This window comes from Salminus brasiliensis, chromosome 4 (assembly GCF_030463535.1).
Source record: "Salminus brasiliensis chromosome 4, fSalBra1.hap2, whole genome shotgun sequence".
Lineage (NCBI taxonomy): Eukaryota > Metazoa > Chordata > Actinopteri > Characiformes > Bryconidae > Salminus > Salminus brasiliensis.
Genome location: NC_132881.1, coordinates 39,593,142 through 39,618,470, shown reverse-complemented (window position 1 = coordinate 39,618,470; position 25,329 = coordinate 39,593,142). Strand labels below are relative to the sequence as shown.

At 41.8% G+C, this 25,329-nt stretch overlaps 2 protein-coding genes across 3 annotated transcripts in view; one reads left to right on the top strand and one right to left on the bottom strand.

Annotated features, from left to right (window-relative positions):
- Positions 1-252: 252 nt before the first annotated feature.
- agt (angiotensinogen) lies at positions 253-4,505 on the bottom strand. Its single transcript, XM_072678429.1, has 4 exons — positions 3,705-4,505; positions 3,337-3,610; positions 1,579-1,729; positions 253-1,484 (listed from the first exon to the last, which is right to left on the bottom strand). Exons 1-4 carry the CDS (start codon positions 4,471-4,473, stop codon positions 1,308-1,310), a joined length of 1,371 nt encoding a protein of 456 aa, XP_072534530.1. The 5' UTR covers positions 4,474-4,505; the 3' UTR covers positions 253-1,307.
- A 4,298-nt stretch (positions 4,506-8,803) lies between these two features.
- phactr2 (phosphatase and actin regulator 2) overlaps positions 8,804-25,329 on the top strand; it is a 56,158-nt gene continuing 39,632 nt past the window's right edge. The window contains exon 1 of one of the 2 annotated variants that reach the window (XM_072678424.1): positions 8,804-8,936. In XM_072678424.1, the coding sequence (XP_072534525.1) occupies positions 8,804-8,936 (133 nt within the window). Of the gene's footprint in view, positions 8,937-23,078; positions 23,240-25,329 lie in introns of those variants that run through there. The other variant, XM_072678426.1, reaches the window with a different exon arrangement.

Below are 25,329 nucleotides of genomic sequence, written 5' to 3'. Positions count from 1 at the left end.
TGCTTGTAGTTTGTGTTGCTTCAGTGGCCTTTTAGGGGGAAAATGCCCTTAAGAGCTTTGCAGTTTTATGTTCTTTTGGATTTGACTGTACAATGTTGTGGTATATGTGGGTCATTTAGAAAGATCACTTTGAAAATAGACTTATTTTAATTGAACAGTTTTGCCATACATGAATGAAACAGAATGAAACTTTCAATAATAAAAAAAAAACACCAATATAGCAAACTATATAAGTCCAGGATTTTCTAAAATAATAGTGTAGTCAGTGGTGTTGAACTGTAATGCAGACAGTGTTATTCATTGAAATACTGTAAAACTACTTTAAAAACCATTTAGTGAACAAATATTAGGGCACCCTTCATTTATTTAATTCAAAGCCTATGCAGACATTACATAACACAGGCGACTTCATAACTAAATATAATATTTGAGGTTTGATGTGTCAGTATTCCACCCCTTTACCTTTATCACAACTTTCCTGCATTTTCACAACTCTGCATGGAGATTTTTCCTGAACTTTGGGAGCATTTTCTGCTGCTCATCCAAGAAATCCCAAACATATTTAATAAGACATGCATACATGCATTCATACAAACTCATCCACACACACCAGGGCAATTTTTAGAGTGACCCATTCACCTGAAATCCATGTTTTTAGACTGTGGGAGGAGAACATGGAAACTTAAAAACCCAATACCCCAGTGCTGAGGAGCAAACGTGCCAACCACCAAGCCACCATGCCAGTTTGAACTTTCTCTTTATGCATCTAATCACCTCATCAGCATCTCCTACAAGAAGGTGTACTTAATGGCTGTTTTTTGACTGGAAATAGAATAAATGAAGGGTGTTCTCTGACATTTGCACAGACAGATATCCAGAATAATTTCCCATTAAATATCTCTTTGAAGACTTCTTAAAGTTAATTTTAGGGCTTAAGGCTGAGGCTGTTAATGCAGGGTCCTGGGGCCCCTTTCTACTGCTTATTCTGTTAGCCTTTCTCTGTCTCCAACACATTTAATTCAACTGCTAAAGAGCTTTTTCACGTATCATATATGAAATTATAATTCAGCTGCTTTTACAGTGTAGTTTCTGTTTTGTATTTGTATGCCACTGATCAAACCTGCTTTCCAACTGCAAGAACACTTATTTGGTTACTTTGTTAAATATGCTCGCTTAAATGTTGACTTCAAAAAGAAAACACTTGCGTCATATGTAGACATTGTTACATGTAATGAGTTTAAAGCAGATAAAACACAAGCTGTTTTTTTTCCTTTCTTTCTTCACCATAAATACATTGTGCCCATGCTTTACACTGTCGGATTCCTTATCTTTCCCAGCATAAGTATGGCATTAGAGTTGCCCTCTACAATGGCAAAAAAGAAGGGTCTGTTAACAGTGACTTTGAGGGGAACTCTCTCATCCTGAGCCTTGCTCTGAACCTCTGATCCTTCTTCAGACATCTCAAAAAGCACTTTGTTGAACACCTGCCGAACACACACAGGTAAAGAAGCATTTGTTTACAACCAAGCTGGTTATAGCACTGATTATGCCCTGTTTCTTCGCCAAGTGGAGTCTTACCTTATCAACTGTGAAGTTCTCTTTGCTGCTGAGTCTTTCAAAGCTGGCGTCAGAGCCCAGCAGGTATTTTTCAACAGCCATGTCAGAAAGCACTGATCTCAGGTCGGTCACAGCTGTCACTGAGAATTTAGGCAGGGACAATTCCAGGTATCTGTGGGGAGAAAAAAGACCCCACAAATGTATAGATTTAGATTTAGTCTTTGCCTTATTTTCCTCTGGTGCTGCCAATTGACCCACCCGTTTGTAGCTCCCTCTGGCACTAGCAATGGACTTAACACATCACCTCTCATGCATGTAAAGCCAGCCACCGTCTTCTTTTCAAACTGCCACCAGTGCAGCATTGGCGGGAAGCTGACGCTTGGAGGAAAAGCCGGGTCCCCAGAATCACCACATTCGCTAACAGCCGCCTGTGCCGGCCAACATCACTTAGGAGTGATGAGGGGGGAGAGCACGGCCAATTATGTGCTCTCTTTTGGACTCTGGCCACAGATGCCAAAGCGCCGTGGCTCAGGAAAGATTTAGATGCAGTCTTAAGCAAATGTTTGAGCACTCTCTGAGAAGTAGTCAAACGGCAGTGGCAGTAGCTAAACGAATAAAACAGTATTTTCAGCAAATGTGCTGAACATAGTAAAGCACAGCTACAGTCTAGAACATAAAAACCCTAATCTTCAGTGTGCCCTGTGCAAAAGAGTCTGAATGTAGTTCCTTTGGCAGAAATCACAATTTTCTGTAGCCTGCTAAAGGTTTTTCAGCTCTTCAGTAGTTTCCTCCCACTCTGGTCCTTCAGCACAGTATGACCTTAAGTTTAAAAGACTGTAGGAACCATTCCAAAAGCTTCAGTTTCCAGCTCCTCAGGCAGTGCAGGGTGGATTTTGAGATGTGTTGGACCATTAGCTTTTTGTAGGAGCCTAGGAATCATCTTTTCAGCTTCATCCAGTTAACTGATAATTTTACCTGTACATCCAGGATTTGATGGTATTCGTGGAATTGATGGAATCCATTCTTCCCTCCACCTGTGCAATACTGCACAACCCCGGAGCATGATCGATCCATCCTTATGCGTCATATGGCCAAAGACTTCGATTTCGACTTAATCAGTCCACAATAATTGTTTCTAAAACTCATCCAGCTTGTGAAGATATTCTGTAGCATATAGGAGGGGGGGGGGGGGGTTTCTGGACCTCTACATTTACCATGAACCGGCATTTCTTACAGCCCATGCTGTAGACCCTACAAGCTGGCCATCTCTCTGTAGCATTCTCTGCCTTGTGTAAGCACTAGATTTGAAATAGCAGAGAATTTAGGAAGCTTGGAAATTTGTTTGTCACAAAAACAATCTGAGTCTTTGCAGCGCTTTGCAGGTGCTACAGGCCAACTTGCAGATTTCGATTAATACTTTCTTATGACTAACAACTAAACATTGTATTTTACTTTTGATTAACAGAGGCTGTATTTACTCTTCTATTTTCTTAAAACAATGATGATATGTCATTTGACCAAAGATGCCCGACCTTTTGCATACATAAGTAACTGTAAATGTTTGTAGGTCACAAGGTCCTTCTGCCTCTGTTGCATCCACCAGACTTCTATGGAATAATTGATCTGATCTGTTTGAAGGCCGAGCTCTGAAGCGTGAGCTTGACCCTTGGACTGCTGTTCAGCTGATTTCAGTTTGACTGATTTTTGTCTGGAATTCTAAAAAAGCAGCACCAATATTTTGAGAGTGATGAAGGTTACCAATTTAAATAAGCTACTCACCGCTCCTTTAGATGTTTGTTCCATGTGGATATGACCTCTGTCAGCAGCTGATTTTCAATGTCTTGCAGTTTGGCTCCCTCGTGGGGCAGCACTAGGAGCATGTAGGTTCGTTCGCTAAGCCTGAGTTTGACTACGGAGCACTTCTTGCCAGGGTCATTGAGGTGCATGTAGTTACCGGTGTGTGTCATTAGAGGTACTTTCACAGTGGACTTCTCGTCAACCTTAAAGTCTTGCATGGTAGTCTCTTCCGGCTGGAAAGCTGTTCTCCAGCTGCCTATGAATGAGGTTGGTAAAGAAACGTTTATGAGGTTAATGTGCCTTATGAAGCCTTATGAAGAAGCTCACAATAAATGACGTTAACCACATACCTTTGAAGTGTACAGAGCTGGCAAACAGCAGGTTCGTTGACTGATTGATATTTGTGAAGAGGTTCTCCACCTTGCTGTCTGATGTTTTCTGGATGAAGGAGTTGACTTGTGCCTCTGCCTCTTTGGGCTGGGAGAAGTCCACCGCTCGGACAAATGAAGCATCTGAGAAGTCTTGCATCCCAAGCACAAAGTCTTTGGAAAGGTCTGCATCCCTTCTCACAAAGGTCCAAACCAGAGTGCTGAGCTCATCTCGAGGGCCATCTATAAGGGAGTTGATGGCCTGAAGCGTGCGCAGCACCGTGTGGCCGTCTATGAGGTAAACGCAGTCGGGCCGTCCAGAGTCCCAGTTTAGTCCCAGCAACTCCTGGTAAGGAATGGCCGTTTTCATTGATGTGCCGAGGTACAGAGTTACGAGGGCACCGAAAGCATTGTAAGGGGAGAGCAGGACGTTGGCGTTCTCCTCCTTGCGGCTGAGTGTCTGATACATCCGCAGGCCCAGAGAGTTCTGAAGTTCAGCCAGCACAGCTGTCCGCTGAGTGAGGTTCTTCAGGACCTCTGGGCCAGTGCCAGGTCGAGGATCCGGCTGAATGCTGTCTTGGATGGGAGTCAGAGGATGGATGGTTTCCAGAGGCTTAGGGTCCTTACTTTGGATGACCTCACAGCTGATGTTGTCAGAGCTGAAGAGGTTGAAGGGATGGACGTAAACTCTGTTAGCCCCTCCCATTGCGAGGCAGGAGAGTGTTAGAAGGGACAGGAACACTGCGTTCATCTTCAGTTGTTGTTTTGACCAAGTCTTCAGAGTATACCTACAGAGGCATTAACACAGCAGAGCTCAACGATGGTAGGAGCAAAAGTCTTATGAGATTCTTACTGTGAAACTAACACTATGTGGGTTGCTGGTTGGACACTGGTGCAGCTTTTGCACGCATCACTTTCATTCAAACACACTGAACAGACCAGTTCTGTCTGCCTGACGGCTGTGCTAGTGAACTGTGGTTGAGGGCAGTGACCTGGCTGAGTGGGAGGAGAGCCTTGCAGCACACATCACACACTTAGCTCAGATGAAAGAGTAAACAATCAAAAGGGCAACTATGACTCGTACCTTGTATGTTGATCGAAGTGAAATGTTGACCTGTTTACCGGAAAACACTGAACTATGAGGAAAGCATTTGCCTAAGTGTGTAACGTGGATGTTGAGGCAAATTTTCTGTATAACTAAATCTTTGGGATGTAAATAAAGTCATTGAGAGAGGTTTGATGTAAAACACTACATGGATTTTTTGTCCATGTAGTGTTTTACATCAAACCTCTCTCAATGACTTTATTTACATCCCAAAGATTTAGTTATACAGTTATACAGGGTATTGGGACACCTGCTCGTTCATTGTTTCTCCTGATACAAATCAAGGGTATTCTCATGTATTATCAAGTAACTCTCTACTAGTAAGTCTCTACTGTCCAGGGTAGGCTTTCTACTAGATTCTGACGCATTGCTGTAAGGATTTGATTGCATTCAGTGACACCAGCATTAGTGAGGTCAGGATTTTGGATGATCATCACCCCACCATGTCCCCAATTCCCCAATGCATCCATCCCAGAAGTAGTGGATGGAGCACCATCATCAGCATGCCAGAGAACACAGTTCCACTGCTCCACAGCCCAATGCTGGGGGGCTTTATATACCCCTCTAGACCACACCTGGCATTAGGCAAGGTTCCAGTGGTGTCCATGTCCATGAAATGGCTGCACCTTAAAGTAGCTGAATGCATTCATTAGAAGGGGTGTCCACAAAGATTTGAACACATAGTCTATGTGATGTTGATTATGGTTAAATAGAAGGTCCATTGGGTACTATTCTGCCATACAAGACCCTGCATGTAACTCTGTGGCATTCAAAGACCAAAGTTTGCATTAAAGGCATAGACAACAGACAACAGACCACATGTTCAAAACTACAACTGGTTCCATTCACCACAGTTCAAACCCCCTTGTTTACATCTTAATTATTTAATTATGCATAAATTATGAGAATAGGTGGAATTCCCATGTACTGTTCTATTTAAAACCATTTTCCATCTTATTATTATTTTCCAGTACCATAATAACACAACATGCAAGATTAATACTAGTGTTTGCATAAGTTTGATGGTTTAGCTACCTCACCAGCTGGCCCAATCTGGCACGGCTGGCGTACCATCAGCTTAGTTTCACTAAGCTGGCCTGTTAGCCAAGTGCAGCTGAAGAGATGAGATCAGCAACAGTCTAGCTAATGACAATTAAAGCTGAGCTTAGATCATCTGAAACTAGCAACTAACGAAATAAGCTTAAGTCTTAGTCTAATGCTTCAGTAGGGTTTACTTACCTCACGATATGCTGCAGGCCCCACAGCTGTAATGAGGAGCACTGAGACCTGCTGTGAGTTTTAAAAACGTGATGGGATCCTGACTGGTCCCTTCAGTTACACATTAACCTCAGTGTTGAGACACACATCTTCTTAGTGCTTAGTTTCAAAATGGCTTTTGTACCTGTGTGCTGAAAAACAAACAGGAAGACCAATTTTGCATCAAAGCAGTGTATTTGCCTCAATTGTGACGTTGGGGCTGGAGAGGAGAGAACAGAGTGACATAGGTGACTGAAAGGAAGGTTCAGAAATGAGATGAATCATGTTCGGTTTTAACACTTTGTTCTTTTCCAAGCTGTGGAGCAGTTTCCTGTCATATTTTAATGTTCGACTCAGTTCAATCCACTTTGATCTCATTCCTATAGTGCTTTTTTCACAACAGACGTTTCAGAATTTACAGCAAACTGGGTCTGAGCTTCTTTTGAGCAGACCACTGGCAACAGTGGCAGAGAACCAAGGAACAAGGGACCAAGGCTCAAAAGGGGAACCCATCCTTTTCTGGTCAACATCAACTTGCAAAACAGGAAATGCAAGAAAGGAAGTCTAGTTACGGGTAAGGAATCAGGCAAGCGGCAGAACAATGATAAAGTTGATCTAAAGTAATCAAGATCTACGACTAATTTGAGAGCAAGCCATGGGTTAGTGCGATGACACTTGCTCAGTGTGGTTGTAGAGGGGTTATAATTAGTGTATGCTGTCCATATGCAGACCAAATGCACCAGTCACAAGCACAAGTAGCAGACTGAAGACCCACCTCTTCTGAGAATACTTGGGCAAAAAGTAGAGTACTATGGCCTCCATATTGACTTGACATGTTAAGTAGTGTCTAAGTTTAGAGGTATCTTTGAATTTTAGTCTATTCAAACTAGCTGAGGTTAGCTGAGGGTAAATAGCGAAGTACTTTTTAAGTTGCTCTGGATAAGAGTGTCTGCTAAATGCTGTAAATGTAAACGTAAGTAGCAGCATCTTGTCAACATCTGGAGCAGAAGAGCAACAAATGTGGCAGCAAGGAAGTGGATAGCCCACACAAGTTGGGGCAGCAGCACAGAAGCAGATGTGCAACCTTAAATAGATAGATAAGCAAGCTTTGAACCCAAAGGTCGCTGGTTCAGTCCCCTGGCCAAGCAGAAAGAGGAGGTGGAACCGCACTTTCTCCTTCCTCAGTATTCATCCCTGAGGAGCCTTTGAGCAAGGTACGTAGCTAAGACCCGAATTGCTCTCTGGGCACAGAGGTGGCTTCCCCCTTACTGTGGGGGTAGTGGTGGGTCAGCAATTAGAGCACGGGCACTATTAATGACAGGGTTGTGGGTTTGATACCCAGGCTTGGCAAGCTGCCACTGTTGGGTCCTTAAGCAAGGTCCTTAATCCTCTCTGCTCCCCAGGCACTGCAGCAATGGCAGCCCACCGCTCCAGGCACGTGTGCTCACTGTCACTGTGTGTGTTTGGTCACTACTGTATATGTGTGTGTTGTCTGCATGGATGGGTAAAAAGAGGCCAAATTCCATCTGTGTCCAACACTAATGGTGAATATGGTTGTCTTGTCTACTGTTCACAGCCATGGTTGGGTTAAATGCTGAGGTATTCACAGTTTCTCTTTGTGAAGAGAAACTGAGCTTCTGCATCATGAGCAGTGAAGACAGTTTTCCTGATGTGCAGCCAGTCTCTGCAGGACGTCCCATTTACAGATGATGCTCTCAGAGAGCTACCTCTGGCTTTACATCCAGGATCCTGGGGAGATTGCGGGCAGCGTGCTTAGTGAGGGTGGCCTTCATATGCTGCATTCATTCTGCTATGGTACTGTTACATGACAGCTGTTATATGGGATTGATGCTCATACAGGTATGTATATATACAGTGTCACAGGTTTGACTGGTACACATGGAGGTATCTACTAAACGGCCATCTCAGTGTATAGACCGTTGACTGCGTACTAGGTACCAGTATGTATCTAAAAAGTACCTAATAAACATTGAGCTCATTTCCATTTGGAAATGGTTTAATTAATAAAAAGCAAATTAGAAAGCCTAGAATAACCTGGATGTTGTGCAACACCGATTCTCTTGCACTTATGTGAAAGGAGGAACGTCTTCAGGTCTTGCACAATCAATTAAATCACTCATAGCAAAGGTCTTAATCTCCCAGTTAAACCCAACTGAACCAACCAGTGGATGAGCCAGTATTCTCTGTCCTCCTGCGCTGGGATTGGCCACACACACTGCTTCTAAAATGCAAGAGACAGGGCTTGTCTGAATACAGGTAGAGAAACAAGAATAACCTGTCCATCTGTCAGTCTGCTTCACCAGAACCAAACGTTTTCTAATGGGTCAGATATGCTTTGTACAATCTATTCTGCTTGGTTTTTGGTTCTTCAGATTGGCCTTAGTATACCCAGCCCTGTTGCTGTCTTTCCAAAAGCTTGTGAGAAGTAGATATTCAGTGCAGGTCACTTCATGAAATCTATCTTCACGCCCTACCCCTCCCTACACAACTGGACTTCCTGTTGTTCCTTGTGGGTGGCTGCTTGCACCTCAAGTGAAATATGCCACATGGTGCAATACAGTTCCCTCTCTCTCTCTCTCTCGCTCTCTCTCTCTCTCTTTATGACACACACATATACACACACACACACACACACTCGCACATCTTTCACCTGTTCTGTGGCTTTAGCTCAGTGTACGGCTCACTGCGCTTCTGCATCATGAGCAGTGAAGACAGTTTTCCTGATGTGCAGCCGGTCTCTGCAGGACGTCCCATTTACAGATGGCGCTCTCAGAGCGATGCCTCTGGCTTTACATCCAGGATCCTGGGGAGATTGCGGGCAGCGTGCTCAGGTAGGGTGGCCTTCATATGCTGCATTCATTCTGCTATGGTACTGTTACATGACAGCTGTTATATGGGATTGATGCTCATAAAAAGTAGGTATGTATATATACAGTGTCACAGGTTTGACTGGTACACATGGAGGTATCTACTAAACGGACATCTCAGTGTATAGACCGTTGACTGCGTACTAGATACCCGTATGTACCTAAAAAGTACCTAATAAACATTGAGCTCGGTCTGCAGGGTTACATGTTACTTAATATGAAATGCAACAGTAATTCCAGATTCAGTACAGCACTTTCAACAAATGGGCTTCCTTCAGGGTTCTTTGTAGACAGTGGTTGTATATACAGAAGTGTTAAAGAAGTGTTTAGGTTGAAGAGGCACTGTTGTTATCAGCCCTAGAGCCCTTTCTTGGTACTGTAAATACCTCTTTTCAGAGACATTTGTGATCTGAACTGCCCTGTTTAGAGTGGATAATAGACAGGTGGTCAGGGCTTCTAGTAGCCGCCTTTAAGAAGCGTTGTATCACTTGTTGTTTGGCTGAGTGAAAGACCCTGTGGTACAGGCAAAATGACTTCATTGTAATAATAAAAGTGCAGCGATGCTACACAACATCCTGCTGCCCTACATACGTTTTTTCCCCCGTCCAAGGTCTGACCACCTTTCAAAAACCACAAGAATGTTCAGCTTGAAAGGCGTGCTGTAGCTGCAAGCATATGTTGATAGACGTTCTGGAAGGCTGCTGGTTAGACGGTTCACCGCTTCATACATAACTCAGTGTAGATTAGTGGTGTAGTCTAGACCCACACTCAAGTTTAAGAAGCTACAAAAAACTACTCGGGTTAAAAGATATTACCATTTGGAAATATAAAAATAATCCATTTTCATTTCATCCATAATAAAAATGAAAATAATAAAAAAAACAAATTTTGAATTTGGCTCATTATCCTGTATCTCCCCTAAGCAACTTTAGGACATAAGTATTGAGACACCTGCTCATTCATTGCTTCTTCTGAAATCAGAATCAGAATCTCTTTATTTCACCAAGTATGTTACACATACAAGGAATTTGTCTTGGTGAGAGCAACACGTATGACAAGTAACAAAAACACAGAACACACATTATTCACAGTATTAAACTAAAGGAAAATTACACTAAACAATAAATAGGGTAGGGGATAAATTAAAAAAGTAAAAAAGTACTAAAGGTAATAAAGGGCTGAAGAAGCTGAGAGGTGTGAAACAGAAGTGAAAAATATATATAGAAAGTTACAGATGACCTGAATAAACATCAATGAATAAACAGGATAAACATCAAAGGTGTTTATCCTGCTTTTGTTGAAGTTTTTTGTCTCTACTGTCCAGTTAAGACTTTCTACAAGATTTTGGAGCATTGTAGTGAGGATATGACTGCATTCAGCACAAGAGCATCAGTAAGGTCAGGATGTTGGATGACTACCCCCTACCCACCTCATCCATCAGGCATGGTGCCAATAGGTTTATGTTTATCTGCTCCAGAGAGTCCTATTCTATTGACAGTACTTCTCTATAAGGACTAAAAAGCTGTGTGTGTGTTTGCATTTGCACATGTGTTTCAGCAATTGGTGCTATTGAAAATAGCTGAATGCACTCATTAAAAGAGGTGTCCTGAAACTTTTGTACTAACATGAGCTAACTGTTGACTATATGGCCATACATATGTTTTTGAAGTGAAGTTATTTAGTTGTTCATGCAAAAACAGTCCCAAGGTTTTATTAGGCCTACGTATCTCCGTCTACATTTCTGAACTCAACTGCAAGCTCTTCTGGTTATCTTTACGTAGCAGTTCTGCTACCTTGCTTTGTTTGCACATCATAGACTCCTGATATAACTGTGGGTATAGCCTTTACAGGAAAGGCTGCGCTGTGAAAGCTGTGCAGTTAAATATAGGGTAGCTGTATGACGCATCCTCCTGAAGCCACTGTCTGAAACCACTAGAAATGAGGCTTCTGTTTACACACAAGACCGTGTGACCAGAAGCTATTGTTCTTGTTGTTGAGCTCAGTACACAGTGGCAGTCTACAGTGCTGACTAATAGAAATTCTTTAATTCATTTGAATAGAGTTACAGAGTTACCAGATTAGTGTTGTTCTTGACATTCAGTTTAGCTCTGAGATTCAGTTTAAAGAAAGGGTTCACTAAAAACAATGCATTTTATCAGTGTTCCAGTGAAAAACCTGTATCTCCAAAATAATGATTTTACAGGAGGCAAAAATGGTCCTAACTTTAAATGGAAGTCAAGAATAAAAATAAGAGTTTATTCTAGGTAATTTGGAACATTTCTATGGATCTATTCATCCCGTGTACAGAAGCAGCTACAGGGTTCAAACCATAGAGAAAACTAAAAACAGAACCGAAATGGAGATGCATGGTTTTCATTGGACAGCAGTGATTTACACAATGTCCCTCTTTCCTCAAACACAGATGTACAGAAACGACGTATTCGGAGTATATATATACACATTATCCAAAACATTAGGAGAAGGTGAGGCACATTTTATGGCATAATACTGACCTCTCTTGTTTGTCTAGTTATGGAAATAGCTGACCTTTATGGTACACCCAAATCTCTGCGGAATAACACCCATCTGTGCACCCCTGGTCAAAATCTCTGTTACTGTGAATAGTTCAGTTAGTAGAAGATGAACTGATCTCTAAAAGACTTGAGGTTAAAGATAAATCATTCTTGTTGATTAGTATAGTATTTTTGTTAGTATAGTATTAGTTTGTATGTAGTACAAGTTGTAAGAGTAAAAAAAAACAAAAAAAAACAGCATGCAAAAGTTTGGGAACCAACCAAAGTCTCAGATCTTGTTAGGGTCATGGATTGTTCGCAGTCGTCGTTAGGAAAGACCAGGTGATGCAACTTTTAAAGCTTTATCAATACTTGAACTTCTCAAACCTTGTCCCATCAGTCAGCAGCCATGGGCTCATCCAAGCAGCTGCCTGGCACTCTGGAATGTAGATGAAGAAGTGATGCTCACAAAGCAGGGGGCCATGTAGCCGTTTCCTCAGTACTGTAATTAGGAAATTAGTGGCTGTCAGTTTTAGGTAGGTGGAACAACAGAGCTGTATCCGAAACTGATCAGATCCTTAAAGAGGTTTTGGAGGTTCTTTAATTTGACACTGTGGAGGAACCTTCAAGAAAAGGTTTTCAAAAGAAAAGAGTTCCATGAGGGTTCCTTAAGAGGTTCCTCAACAGTTTCAAACTGAAGAACCTCCAAAAGCTCCTCAGAGATCTTATATTTTTTGTGTGCATTGTATGTTTGATTGTTGGGGAAATACAGATGTCAACTTCATGGTTTCCCACAAGGAACAACCATGAAGTTGATGACAAGCATCTTCTAGTTTAACCTGCTTAATCACTGCTTATTTAGCTACATTAGCCTCATCCCTTCTTGTAAAACTAAAGAAGAACACTGCAGCTGCTAAGCATGTCTCAGCCCATTGACTGCTGCGTGTTTGGGGTACCCTACATTTGATTAGTTGCTGTACCATTCCTTTAAATCGTGCAGCAGGAGAAGAATCACTCTTTAATGTAGATGAGGGTTTATCTGTGCACCATTTCTGCAGACTCGACGGTTTAAAACCACTTCCTGCTGCCGTCAGACTGCACAACAAACACTGCTCCCAACGGACCACATACACACACACTTAACTACACACACATGTTCATGTTCAGGGAATACTATGTGCAATATCCCATCCCCATGTGCAATTAAGAGTCTTTTACTGTAAATAATATTGTTTATTGTTTATTGCTTTTTTTTAAATTCTTATTTATATTGTGTATATATATTGTGTATATAGTGTAAATTATTTATCCAAATTTTTTGTAACTGAGTGTCCTGCTATCCCTTTCTGCTGCTACACTGTAAATTTCCCCACTGCGGGACTAATAAAGGATTATCTTATCTTATCTTATCTTATCTTAACCTTTTCAACCAACAACACACCAACACCCTTGCCTTATCAGTCTGCTCCATATACTTCACTGTACACTCACTTCATTTTCTTTACATGATCACTGTGGGATTCAGAGCTACAGATGAACTCTCAGCCCTTAGAGAACCTAAATAAAGGCATTGGTTTACTGTTCTGTTGGTGTGACGCAACAGATAACACCACCACCTACCATTGCGTTACAACAACACCATGTGGGAGACTAGGGTTTGATTCCCGGTCTGGGTGACTATGCTGCGCTACACCAATAAGAGTCCCTGGGCAAGACTCCTAACACTACATTGGCCCACCTCTGTAATACGAGTAACCTTGTAAGTCGCTCTGGATAAGAGCGTCTGCTAAATGCCATAAATGTAAATGTAAATGTAATCTATCTCAGTGTAGTTCACACACTCTTACTGACATTGCCCACATTTCATTAAGTGTCAGACCAGGTACAGTTTAGTTTTTCACTTCATAAACAGGTCTGAAGTGACTTCACACCAGCTCTGTAGCTAGATGTGTGAGGCTGTATGTACAGTATGTAGTATTTGAACCCTGTACTTCAACAAACGACCACCAGGGGGCAGACACGTGCTTTCAGGCTCCATGACATCAGTCAAGATTTGATCTGAGCAGTAATTTGTTTGTTTGCTGCTCTGTTGGCTTTTCTTGGAAGCCTTTTGTAATTAGATGACTAATGAGACTTTAATGAAGGACTCATAGCCATCACTGTCAGTCAAATGTTTGGGAACACCTAGCTTTTTACGGTTTAAACACAAACATGCAATAGTACCTGGTTTAGTCAATATTTCAAGTTGATATTGATGGATAAATAATATACAGTAATTGTCCATTTGTAGTATTGTTTTATATAATAACACTTTACAATCCTCTACATTATTCCTTTATTTATATTTGTATTATATGTAAACGTGTGAATTAACAGGACTCTAATTGCCTCTGTTTCACTGAAACACTGATTATTGACTACTAGTATATGTGACCGTGGATTTCGGACCCCATGAAGAGATACAATTCTGCATTTCTACATTTTTAGGGCACCTATCAGTTGCAGAAATCATCCTAACTTCCCCCGTATACAGCACCCCTGCTTCTCTATAATCATTATTCCATTTTCTTCTTTCATTTCCTGTGTTTGAGTGAGGTCCTACCATCACAAATAACCTAGATGTGAAAATGCACTTCAGCAAATGATTCTGGCTGGGAGTCCAAGACAGTAAAATTGGTCTTGCTCTCAAATGGGATTTGAAAAATGTCTCTCCATCATTCAGCGTGATGATAGTCAGCACAGACGTGTGTCAGCTGAAGTAAAAGAATCGGACTGATAGTGTTCTCCTCTGAGCGTATTCAACTGTCCAGTGATGGAAAGCAGTTTGAAAAGGTGTGGTTGGCTGCCATCACTTGGGGAGACAATTGACATTTACACCAATGAATATTCCTTAATGACCATGAAGCTGTGTGTTTCCAAACATACCCACTAAATACCCACTATCACTGAATGTGATATCTGTAAATAATAATTTAGAACAAGTATGGCAGATACTTTTTGTTACTTAATTAAAATTGAAAAGAAATGATGAGCATTGGACATATAATCACTGGCACACAAAAACCTTACATCTCTAAAACTGCTCATTTTCTTATCTTTCAGTGGAAGTCAAAGTAAAAAATCATCAAAGGACATTTCATTTTCAAGTCATTTCTATTGGTCCATTTATCGTGAAATCTGGACACAATGTAAAGTACAAGGCCAAATTCACATTAAATTAATAAGTGAAAAACAACAGAAATGGAGATACAAGGTTGTTGAGCGACAGCAATGAAATACAATCCTGTGCTTTAACACGTTTGGTGTCTTAGATGTGTCAAACACATTCTGTTGTGTTGTGTGTGGGTGTATGTGTGTGTACGCATGTACGTGTGTGTGTTTGTGAATGTGTGTATGTTAGAACCTTTACATTTACACCATTTGACCTTTTTGACATGCAGAGTGACCTACATTTGAATGATGTTACACATGTTGCAGAATGAGGTGTTTCAGATCTTATCTAAGGACTTTTACTCCTGCAGTGTGGTGTGCTTGCCTGGTCAGGTACTCGAACCCTAGTCTGCCACTAGAAAAGAGGTGTTGTTACCAACTAAGCTGCATCAACCACAAATGCTACCATTTGCAAAGCCCCATCAAGGAGCACTAGTGTTTAGTTACCATCCAGTACTTAGTTTATCTAATCAGTCCTTCATTAATGTAAATCTGGTGAGCTGCTGGCAGAACTGAACAAATCCCTAGAAATGACTGAAGATCAGCAGCCAAACCTCAGAGTTAATCTAACTGTGTTCTCCTAACCAACATGCCAAGCACATTTTGACAACAGACTACTGTATTTATGTGTATTTGTAAATATTCAAGTATTATATTGTGTTTATGCAGCAATAACATAATTATGGTTGCACATTGTGGTGTAATATTATTATTTCTTTATCTGCAATATGTTTGGCACGTAGCTCCCCCCAAAGTTTTCCAGATATCCACACCATTCCAATGATTTGAATAATAAATGATGAAGGATTACTGAAGGTTTTCCATAGGAATGAATGGGGTGCAATAGTTTGTGCACCCTTCTTTTGTAATGATGATGGTATTTGTAGTAAAACCCACACCAATCACACTGGGTGACTCTGTGACCACCCGAGACATCATACCAACATCATTGCAACACCCTAGCAACCACCTTAAAAACCACTGCAACCACGTAGCAACATCACAGCTACCACCTATCAAACGTTTCACCCTAGTAACCACGCAGCTACAGCAGCAACGTTTTCACAAGATGTGGATCAGTCCTGTAGGCCACTACACGTAGAGTATTCCTTGCGCCTGTTATTGCTATTAAGCATTTGTGATGCTAAATTATATCCTTAAGTCAATCAGACATGACCTCCACAGAACCTATTAAACATTTATAGTGTCCTGCTGCAGGCCTTTGCAGATACGACTTCCCATAACCACCTAATGCTGCTCGCTTTATTTGCTCTCTCTATCAGCCAACACATTACAGCCTGCAAGCGTGACGTCCAACCGGTACTGCAGCAGCCACTGTTTAATCAGAGTGCTACAGGTCCAGAAATCAGATGTGCCTTTGCAACTGCTGAAAATGTAAATATGCCGTTGTGTGTTTCTAATTGTGGTGCTTGGCATATTGAGAACAAAAGCCTCTTTCTGGTGATTTCAGAGTGCTGCTGTAAAGAGCAGGAGAGAGGAGAAGCCTGGCGGAGGCCGGTTTGTTTGGATTAATTTGTAGGTTTCGCTGCCTTTGATGCGACTGTGAGAATGCTTGCTGTTCACTATTAGTCATGTAATGACAGAAAGGCGGACAGTGAGGGGGCTGTACTCCTCCAGCAGCGCCAGAGAAGAGAGAGACAGGCTTGATTATGGGTGCTTACACCCCCCCTCTTCCCCCCACCCCCCATACACACACTTATTTGTGCCCAGTTAACGATCAGTGTACTAGTGTGCAGTCAGGTGTAAAAATGCATTAATGCACAGTGATGCATTGGTCTTAAAGTGACGTTTCAACTGCACTGATTTGTGCTGGATTAACTAAATACTAAATAATTCATAAAAGATGCTGAATAATTAATTGAAGTTAGTACATCATTTATTGTAGATATCTAATCATGCATAAAGATAATGGTAAATATGTCATAGTGGCTGAATAATATATAATATTTACTGAAAAATTCATTGTAGTTTCTGAATAATTCAGGAATTTACTGAAACATTTATAGATTTAAACATTTATAAATGATATTTACTGAATAATTAATTGTAGGTACTGAGTAATTAAGGAATTAAGGAATTAAGGAATGAGGACAGAGATCACTTCTGTGATGCAGTTTCACTCCACAGGTTTAGCTCCTGTCTGCCAGTCTATCAGTGCCCCTCCACCCCCACTAACCTGCGGGGGTGGCAAGAAACAGCCCCAAAATATCTCTTTATCTCTTACTCCTGCTCTCTCTCTCTGTCAATGTCTCTCTCTCGCTCTCTCTCTCTCTCTCAGCATTCAGCTCTCCTTGAGTGCTTTTAAGAGTGTGTGCATGTCTGAGAAATCATGTGTGGGTGTTCTCTGCACAGGTTTAAAGGCCACATGTATTAGAAAGGCCATCATGCCTTTCAACTGTTATTATTTTACCCTGGTTTACCTTTAGAACGCAACCAACGACATCAAAATTTATGCTGGATTTAATATAAAGGGTATGTTTGTCTGACTGTTGAAAAGTCTCCTTGTATGCGGTGCCCTCCAGAATTATTGGCAGCCGTGATTCAGAGGAACAAAAAAAGTAAACTTTTAAAACAGGTATAAGTTGCTTGACGTTCAAACGCACACAAATAAAACAATAAAAAAAAATAAGCAATGACTGTTGATATGGATTTGCTAGGCAGTTGCTATGGTATATCAGGAGGCTGCTATGCTATACCAAGCAGTTGCTGTGGTATTACAAATGGTTGCTAAGCAGTTACTATGGTGTTTCATATGCAGAGGTGCTGCCAGGGAGTTAGGGACCCATTTAAGATATGATACTGCGCCCCAGAACTCTAAAAATGTGGCCAAAAATACTCAGTTACTTAATATTCAGTCAATCAATGCCTCATTAGAATCATCCTAACCCCTTCCCCCTCCTACAGCGTTCCCCGTTCATATGCTATTCCAAGCAGTTGCTGTGGTATTCCAGACTAGGACATAAAAAGGTTAGGTACCACTTATTTTGGGGGTCTACTGTAAACACTTTATACAGTAGATGCTCATCTTGTATTTAACTGACATTCAGCTAAACACATATTAAAGGGCAATTATCAATTCCCCAAATGTTTGCATAATAAATTGGTCAAAATATAATCATAGTCATTCAGAGATGGACATTTAAGGAGTTTAATGCCTCCAAAGGCTATATCACAGGATGTAATGATGACAAATACACACTGTCTGATTTATTTATTTACAAAATATATATTCATGACAGATGGGGGTACATGCAGGGTTGTTGGGCAAATATATTTGGGCAGATATCTGCATTGTGGAAATGTTAACCTCCTAATCCTATAACCATAATAATCATAAGTATAATGGGTCTAGACTGTTATGAAATGTGAGATGAGGTGGAAAAACATCTCATTAGATATAGTATCTCATTACAGTGGGAAGGAATCCTGAAAATGTTCCCCCATGCAGAATTTCTGAAGTCACAGTCTTTGGACCTTTTATACGTGGAGCTCTTCCCAAACCCCTGTAGGGTTTCAGGTCAGGAGACTGAGGTGACCTTAGTGAACACTGTTTTACAAGATGTCAGAGTAATTCCTTGTTTTATTCGAAGCTTCAATGACAACCCAGTTTTAGTCTCCCCGTAGAGGCGGCCAGACTTTGTCTCTAAAATATCCTGGTACAGGACACAGTCTGTGACGCAATTGTGATTCAATTCCTGAGGCCTTTGGGAGCAAACCAGACATTAATACCTGTGACATGCATTTTTCATCTTTTTTTGGAACAGTTCTCCTTAAATTGAAGTTCAAAATGGCTGGAAACTTTATTACTGTGACATTGTAATAGTGCTCTTTTTCCTTATGTTCACTATAACTGCAGTGGCTACAGCGTTTCAGTGTCTGTATCAAATATCAACAAGCCAATACACTCTTACTACACAACGCTGTGCCTACACTCAACACTACTTGACCTAATTACCATTATAAGTAACCCTGCTGGGTTAAAATGTCTGTGTGTAGTCTCACAATATCCGGCATAGTAACACAAAAGGTCATGTGGGGTCATTTCTGTGGTCTTATAACATGGTGTTAATGCTGTCCCAAGAACATGAAGCTCCAATGACTCACTTTCGGAAGTGGACATTGGACTTTGAACAGTTTATATAAAACGCAATGTAATGGGTTATTGGTTGTAAGCTATGGGTAAAACCTCAGACGTTGCACCAAACCTCTACCACAGTACATTTAAAAAAAACAAAAAAAACATGTAACCTCCCTCAGAAAAGAGACCAACTTAGGTTAAGGTTGACCTTAACTTGGCCCAGGCTGAAAAACACTTGCAAAGACATACAATAAATACATGACAAATAATAAATGCTGGTTCGGTTCAGTTCAGTGATAAGCAAATACTGTCTGCTGTATCTCAGAAAGGGGTGGTATGCTACCTTCAGGAAGAGGGGGTGAGCCTATCCCAAGTGTAGGAGTTTAAGTATATCAGGGTCTTGTTCATAGGTGATGGAAAGAGGGATTGTGAGATCGATTGTAGGTTAGATGCAGCAGCTGCAGTAATGCGGTCCCTGTACCGGACTGCAGTGTTAAAGAGAGAGCTGAGCCATAGAGCAAAGCTATTGATTTACCAGTCCATCTACGTCCCCAATCTCACCTGTAGTCAGGAGGTGTGACTGAAATGAGTTTTCTCTGTTGGGTAGCTAAGTTCACTCTGTTATCTGGGAAGGCTTAGAGTAGAGCTGCTGCTCCTTTGCATTGAGAGGAGTCAGCTGAGGTGGTTCAGGCATCTGGGCGGAGACCCGGGGGAAGGCCTAGGACCTTGTGCTATTTGTGCTCACTCTATTGCCACTGCAACCCTGAATCGGTTCAAGTGGATAAGATGATGATGATTATAATGATGATGGCAGTTTGTGTCCTCCAGGTTTTCCTATGATTAGATCAGTCTTGGGTTTTTACTAGTCCCAGTGTTGCTCTGAATAAGATGTGTTGTAGTCCTGGTTGCAGAGGCCCTGTAATCCGTTGAGCTGGCAAATCCACTATGTTGTTGTTTTTTTTGTGTGTAGACAAGGTGTTGTTTTTATTCAACATCTCCAGACAACATACTTGCAGCAAAACATTAGCATAGCATGTTAGCACAGCATATGAGTATAGCATAACATTTAGCATTGCGTAATAGCATAGCCAGTTATGCTGCATTCCATTCTCATACCTACTTGAAAGTGGGATTTGTCTGAGTTGCCGGTTGGAAATTTCAACTGGAACTCGCCCCCAAGTGAGATTTCCTACTGGAAAGGTGGAGAGAGCCTCACCAACCCTGAGGTTAATATCCAAGATGGCAGCACCATTTACACAGTAAATATGGTACACAACCCTGTCTGTGTACCATGTTGTACCGTGTTTCCATGATGTTTGGACGTTCAGAATACCGTATAATGCGTTGTTATCAACTAGTACTGCTAACAATGCTATGCTGGGACAAAAAATGGGGGAAATATTTTAGATAGCCTTCCCCAACACTCATTCCCAGTCATTCCCAGCTCTGACATCCAAGATGAATGGAATGCAGCATTAGTACTCCTGCTCCCAGTACGTCGCCCTGCTGTTTAAGAAAAAGAAACATAAATAAAACCCCCACAAGTTTTACTTTCACTTTGACTTTGTAGTTCTCAGCCTCAGGCAAAAGCATCATATCCTCAAAGAAGCAATGCTAAACAGGCAGCCTATGACAGCCTTGAAGCTCTTGTGATCCCATTAGTGTTACTGTCATTCGTTGCGGTCTGCCTTCTTAAAAAGTGTTTACTCATGAGCAAGATGGATACAAGCAGCATTACACGCTTTGTGCTTTCTCCATGAACTATTCCATATATAGCTCCAATCTCACCCTCCCGCCCCCACCAAGCGTACACATTTTGCCTCTCGCCTTCAGCCTGATCGCACATTACAATACTAAAACTAATTCTTGGCTCATATGACCGATAAGCCTCCAGGGGTGAGCTTTGAAAGCTCTCTTTAGCTTCTATTCAGCCAGCGAGGAACATTGCGAGCAATGATTCATCCTTCTTGGGTGGTGGCCAATTTTGGGCATCAAGTCTTGCTGCTGAAAATAGAAGGAAAACGGTGAGAGACTTTCACCCACAGGGAGAGCACCCAGTGAGGCTCCTTGTTCAAGGTTCTGCCCTGTCCGACACATGGAAGCCAATGGTTAGGCTGATGTTCCTGCACCTTCTGTGGAAGCCCCTGTGTGATATAAAGTGACCCACCAGGATGTTGTGGCCTTTTTTCACTGTTGTGGACTAAATGCTTGTTTATCTTTTTTCTTGATTTTCTTAAAATTTCTTAATTCTTAATCAGCAGTTTTGAATGTAGGAATATTAGAAGCTTCATTTTTCTCACTTTAAATGGGACATAGTTCTTTCCTGTCAAGAACAAATGGGGAATTGAATGTATCTCAGAGAACAATGAACAAAAAGCCACATAGCAACGCCTAGTAAATAGTGTGTAAATGTAGCATGCAACCATTAGTAGCACATCCCTTATTGAACGCTTAGTATATTGTGTGGTTTTGAACACAACCTATGGGTTCCAGGCATGTGGTGCTAACTGAAACACTATGTAGCATTTTATTTTATTAGCAGCTTTAAAATCATGTAGATGCTCCACTGTCTGTAACTGTGTGTGCACACTGCAAGCTACGAAAGTCATTTATTTTCAATGAGAGTCAGTGACACTCAGAGGTGTCCAGCGGTGCGACTGTAAGCAGTGACACATGGCAGCAACTCCCAATCAGAACACCGGTTCTCACGGTCCCTCAAAGCCATGTCACTGACTTCAGTTCCTATTGCATTTTCAGTCCTTTCACAAAATGGAGTTAACAGCATTTTCACAGAGGGTAAAGCATACCAACGATCTCTTTGTATCCAAAATAGAATTATTTGTTTATGAAAGGTTCAATATTTTTACAAGACAATTTCCCTCCAAATTTTTATAGAGGGAATGCTGCATCTAACAGGTTTAGAGTAAATTAAACCAAAATGTACCAGTTTATTGTTTTTTATTTTATTTTACATGATATAAAAAGTAATGTCAGGGTTTTTAACATGTAGTGAATATATAAAGCCTACATGTGCTTGGTTTCTTTATACTGGATGCTGTACCTAAAAATATGGTTTGTTTAATAACGCAATTCAGTCCAACAGGCTGCCTGCCAGGGTGCTGGTGGACACGTCCGGTAGCAACTCATCACCTGCAACACAGGCTATGCTAAGTGATTGTATCTGCGCGCAGGGTAATAGAGAGATTGCTGTCTGCTGTCAGAACGCTATGCAACTATAAGTCATATTCATGTAAAATCCTGCAATATTACTGTACCACCTCAGTCCACATGCTTCTTTCACTTTCAGATGCCAGTTCTGTATCTCTCAGCTTGTCAACCAATGCACTTGTCAAAGAGGGGGAGCTCAAAGTGAGATTTGTATTTACAACAGCAGTGTGAAATTAAATTACACTCCCCACTTGTAGAGGGAGCCCAGGAGCGAAAAATACCAATTTAAGCATAGTGCTGCTTTAACTGTGAAAGCGCTGGAATAATGCACCAATTGCCCTGACTGGTGTTCTGTGACAACCATCTAAGCGACCCTATCAGGTCGCCTAATGTCTAATAGGTGTTTCTGAGTTTAACTGGCCTTACTCTCTCTGGGTTGTTAGGACGGCGCTCCAAGCGCACTGATAGGCAGTGTGAGTATCTGTTAGCTGATGTAACAGAACTGGTGGTTAGTGTTCTCCTCCAAGCGTGTCCAGCTGTCTACAAATATTGTGTTGGCAGCAGTCCAGAAAGATGCGGTGGTGCTTCATGTAACTTGGACCTTCACCCTCCTAGCCTTGGGAGCATTGTGTGATAAGGACTAATTAGTGGAGTGATATGGACTAAAAAGAGGAGGCAGCAAACTGTGCTGGACTGTGGCCCTCCTGGACTACAGCTGGACACTCCTAGTTTCTGCCTTATCATGATGTGAACAAATAATTATTGGACAGGGGGTCTCATAAATGAGGTGCATTCTGTTGTGAGGGGCTACTTTAGTAAGGGTCGTGGAGCTGTTGAGCACCCCACCACCAGCACCACCTTTTTTTTCTCTCCCTAGTTCTCTTTTCTGTTTCTCTCTTATTCTCTCATGCTCTCTCTCTCTCTCCCTCTCTCTCTCTTCCTCCCACCCCTCACCCCTCTGTTTCTCTGTTTGTCTCTCGCCCCGGGCAGTAGCTGAAAGCCCCAGTGGATTGGGAGGTTCCACTCAATGGGCTGGGACTTGCTCAATCAGAGTGCTCTAATGGAGGTAATGGCTGTTTGTCATCCTCCAGCCCTTGCTGTGTTCTTCCTGCTGCTGCACTCTAGCGCAACCTGGAATGCTGTGAGACACAGCACGGGAGGGGCTGACTGAGGAGAGAGAGAGAGAGAGAGAGAGAGAGACAGGGGCTGAGTGAAGAAACAGAGAAGCAACTCATTGGAGAAATCGTTTTCTCTCCTTCCAGACATGGAGCATGCCTGTGAGTGCTTATTTCATTTTTCAGCTCTGTGCCTTAATGTGTGTGTGTGTGTGTGTGTGTGTGAATACTGTGTAGTGTACTTGCCAAAGTTTCATACCTGATATCTGCACTGGTGGACTGCTGAGGCAAAGTAAAGCTCAGGAACAGGATCAGTATCATAGGAGCTGTTTCTAACCTGTAGTTGTAGATGTGCTCTCACAGTTCTCCATGGTTTAGGACTGTCTGGGAGGCTTTTCATGATCTGCCTACATGCTGGGAATCCATCTAGCACAGTGTTTTTTTCATTGAATAAATAGAGGTGCGGTGCTGTGTTACAGTCAGGCTATATTTGGTCCATGTCATATGATGTGGTCAATCGGGGTCGCTCTAATTCTGGGAATGTCTTGATATCACAAAGTGCCTATTATGACATGTCTCTAACGCTTAAGTCAAACTGTTCTCCATGCAGAAGGAAACTCAGCAGTGTGTAATCTCAGTGACGGGCAGTTCATGGTGAAGTGCTGAAACTCTGTAGCTTGTCAAGAGTGCAGTACTGAGCAGATTCAGTGCGAGTACTAAAATCCCTGGTGTGAGGATGACAAAATCACTGTAGACGTTCCTCAGTGCCCAGCTGAAATCTAATCCGTGTGTGTGTGCATACTCATGCTGATGGGATTGTTTATTGGTCTATTATGCCAGCATTTCATTCCCTGATAATGAAAATGCATGGGTAGGGTAAGGAGGCTTTGAGAAATCTCTCTTCAGGATGTTTTGCAATGCAAATCCAGCGATTTGCAAAATTCTAAACAGGTTTTAGCCATTTGCATTACCATGAAGTGGGCCATTTTGTCATGTCATGCAGACAGACAGGCAGACAGACCGATAGATAGATAAATATATAGACAACTACATATGGAGCATTGCTGTGAGAATTTATGAGCATTAGTGAGGTCAGGATGTTGGGTGATCACCACCTCACCTCATCCCCAACTTCCCCAACTCATCCCAGAAGTATTGGATGGAGCACCAACCATCATTCCAGAGAGCACAGATCTACTGCTCCACAGCTCAGTACTGGGGGGCTTTATACTGCTCTAACCCATGCCTGGCATTAGGCATGGTGACCACAGCTTTAGTTTATCTGTCCTGTTCTATTCTATGGCACTCTGTGTATGTGTGTGCATTTGCACATCTGTTTCAGCAATGGGTGCAACTTAAAGTACCTAAATGCTTTCATTAAGGTGTCCACAAACATTTGGACATGTAGTGTGTCTCTAGATGTCTGGATCAAAACAGCAATTCAAACACCTCCTTTTAATTAAGTCATTTTTTCTATTAAATCAAAGATGTGTAATAATAACCATAAGCCCATGATTAAGTTCCAAGAACAACCCCCTAGAACATGAAGTTGACACAGCGTGGACGGAGGAAGACGACTACAGGAAGTCCAGAACAGAAACAGGGTGAATTCAGACAAAGTCCAGACATTCAGTTTAACTTTCTGTCCAAATTTAAAGGTTTATCCCCAGCTAATTCCAGGCTTCCTCTCAGGACGCTTCCAGTCCGTCCACGGTTTTGTTCCTCTGCAGCTTTCCGTCACACCTGGGCCAGCTAATCAGTGCTCTACAGCCTCTCATTATCTGGCTCTGATGTGTTGGGAATAGGAACAGAACAAATCCGAGGGCTACGAGGGCTGGAACAGCAACCTGCTTTCCACAATGTCTCCTCCATTCTTTTCCATTTCAAGCGTGCCATTATACGACGCTTAGAGTGTCGGTTATGTAAAAGAAATTATAGTCTATTCTACAAAAAGATTATATAGAGCAAATTATTTTAAGCATAAAGCACTGGATGATACTAGTTTCACCTTTTTATGTAAGCTGAGGCCCCAGACATGCTAATGTGAAAGAGAACAATTCTGTGCATAAGGCCTTTTCATGTGTACATTGCTTATATCCATGTAACGTCTGATGTCAGTTCTGCAGGTTGGTTGGTTTGCCAAATGTGGTTTCTATCAAATACAGCGTCAAAGGCTCACTAATCATGAGCCACTTAGACAACAAACACACAGCACATCTTCAGCTGGCCGAAGGGGTCCATGCCAATGTCAG

What these genes read in the sequence shown, in the direction of transcription:
- agt (XM_072678429.1), bottom strand. Translation starts at nt 4,473, where the DNA reads ATGAACGCAGTGTTCCTGTCCCTTCTAACACTCTCCTGCCTCGCAATG. An exon ending in CAGCTCTGTACACTTCAAAG is followed by an intron (nt 3,611 to 3,704) that starts GTATGTGGTTAA and finishes CCTCATTCATAG; the next exon opens with GCAGCTGGAGAACAGCTTTC. An exon ending in AACAAACATCTAAAGGAGCG is followed by an intron (nt 1,730 to 3,336) that starts GTGAGTAGCTTA and finishes TTCTCCCCACAG; the next exon opens with ATACCTGGAATTGTCCCTGC.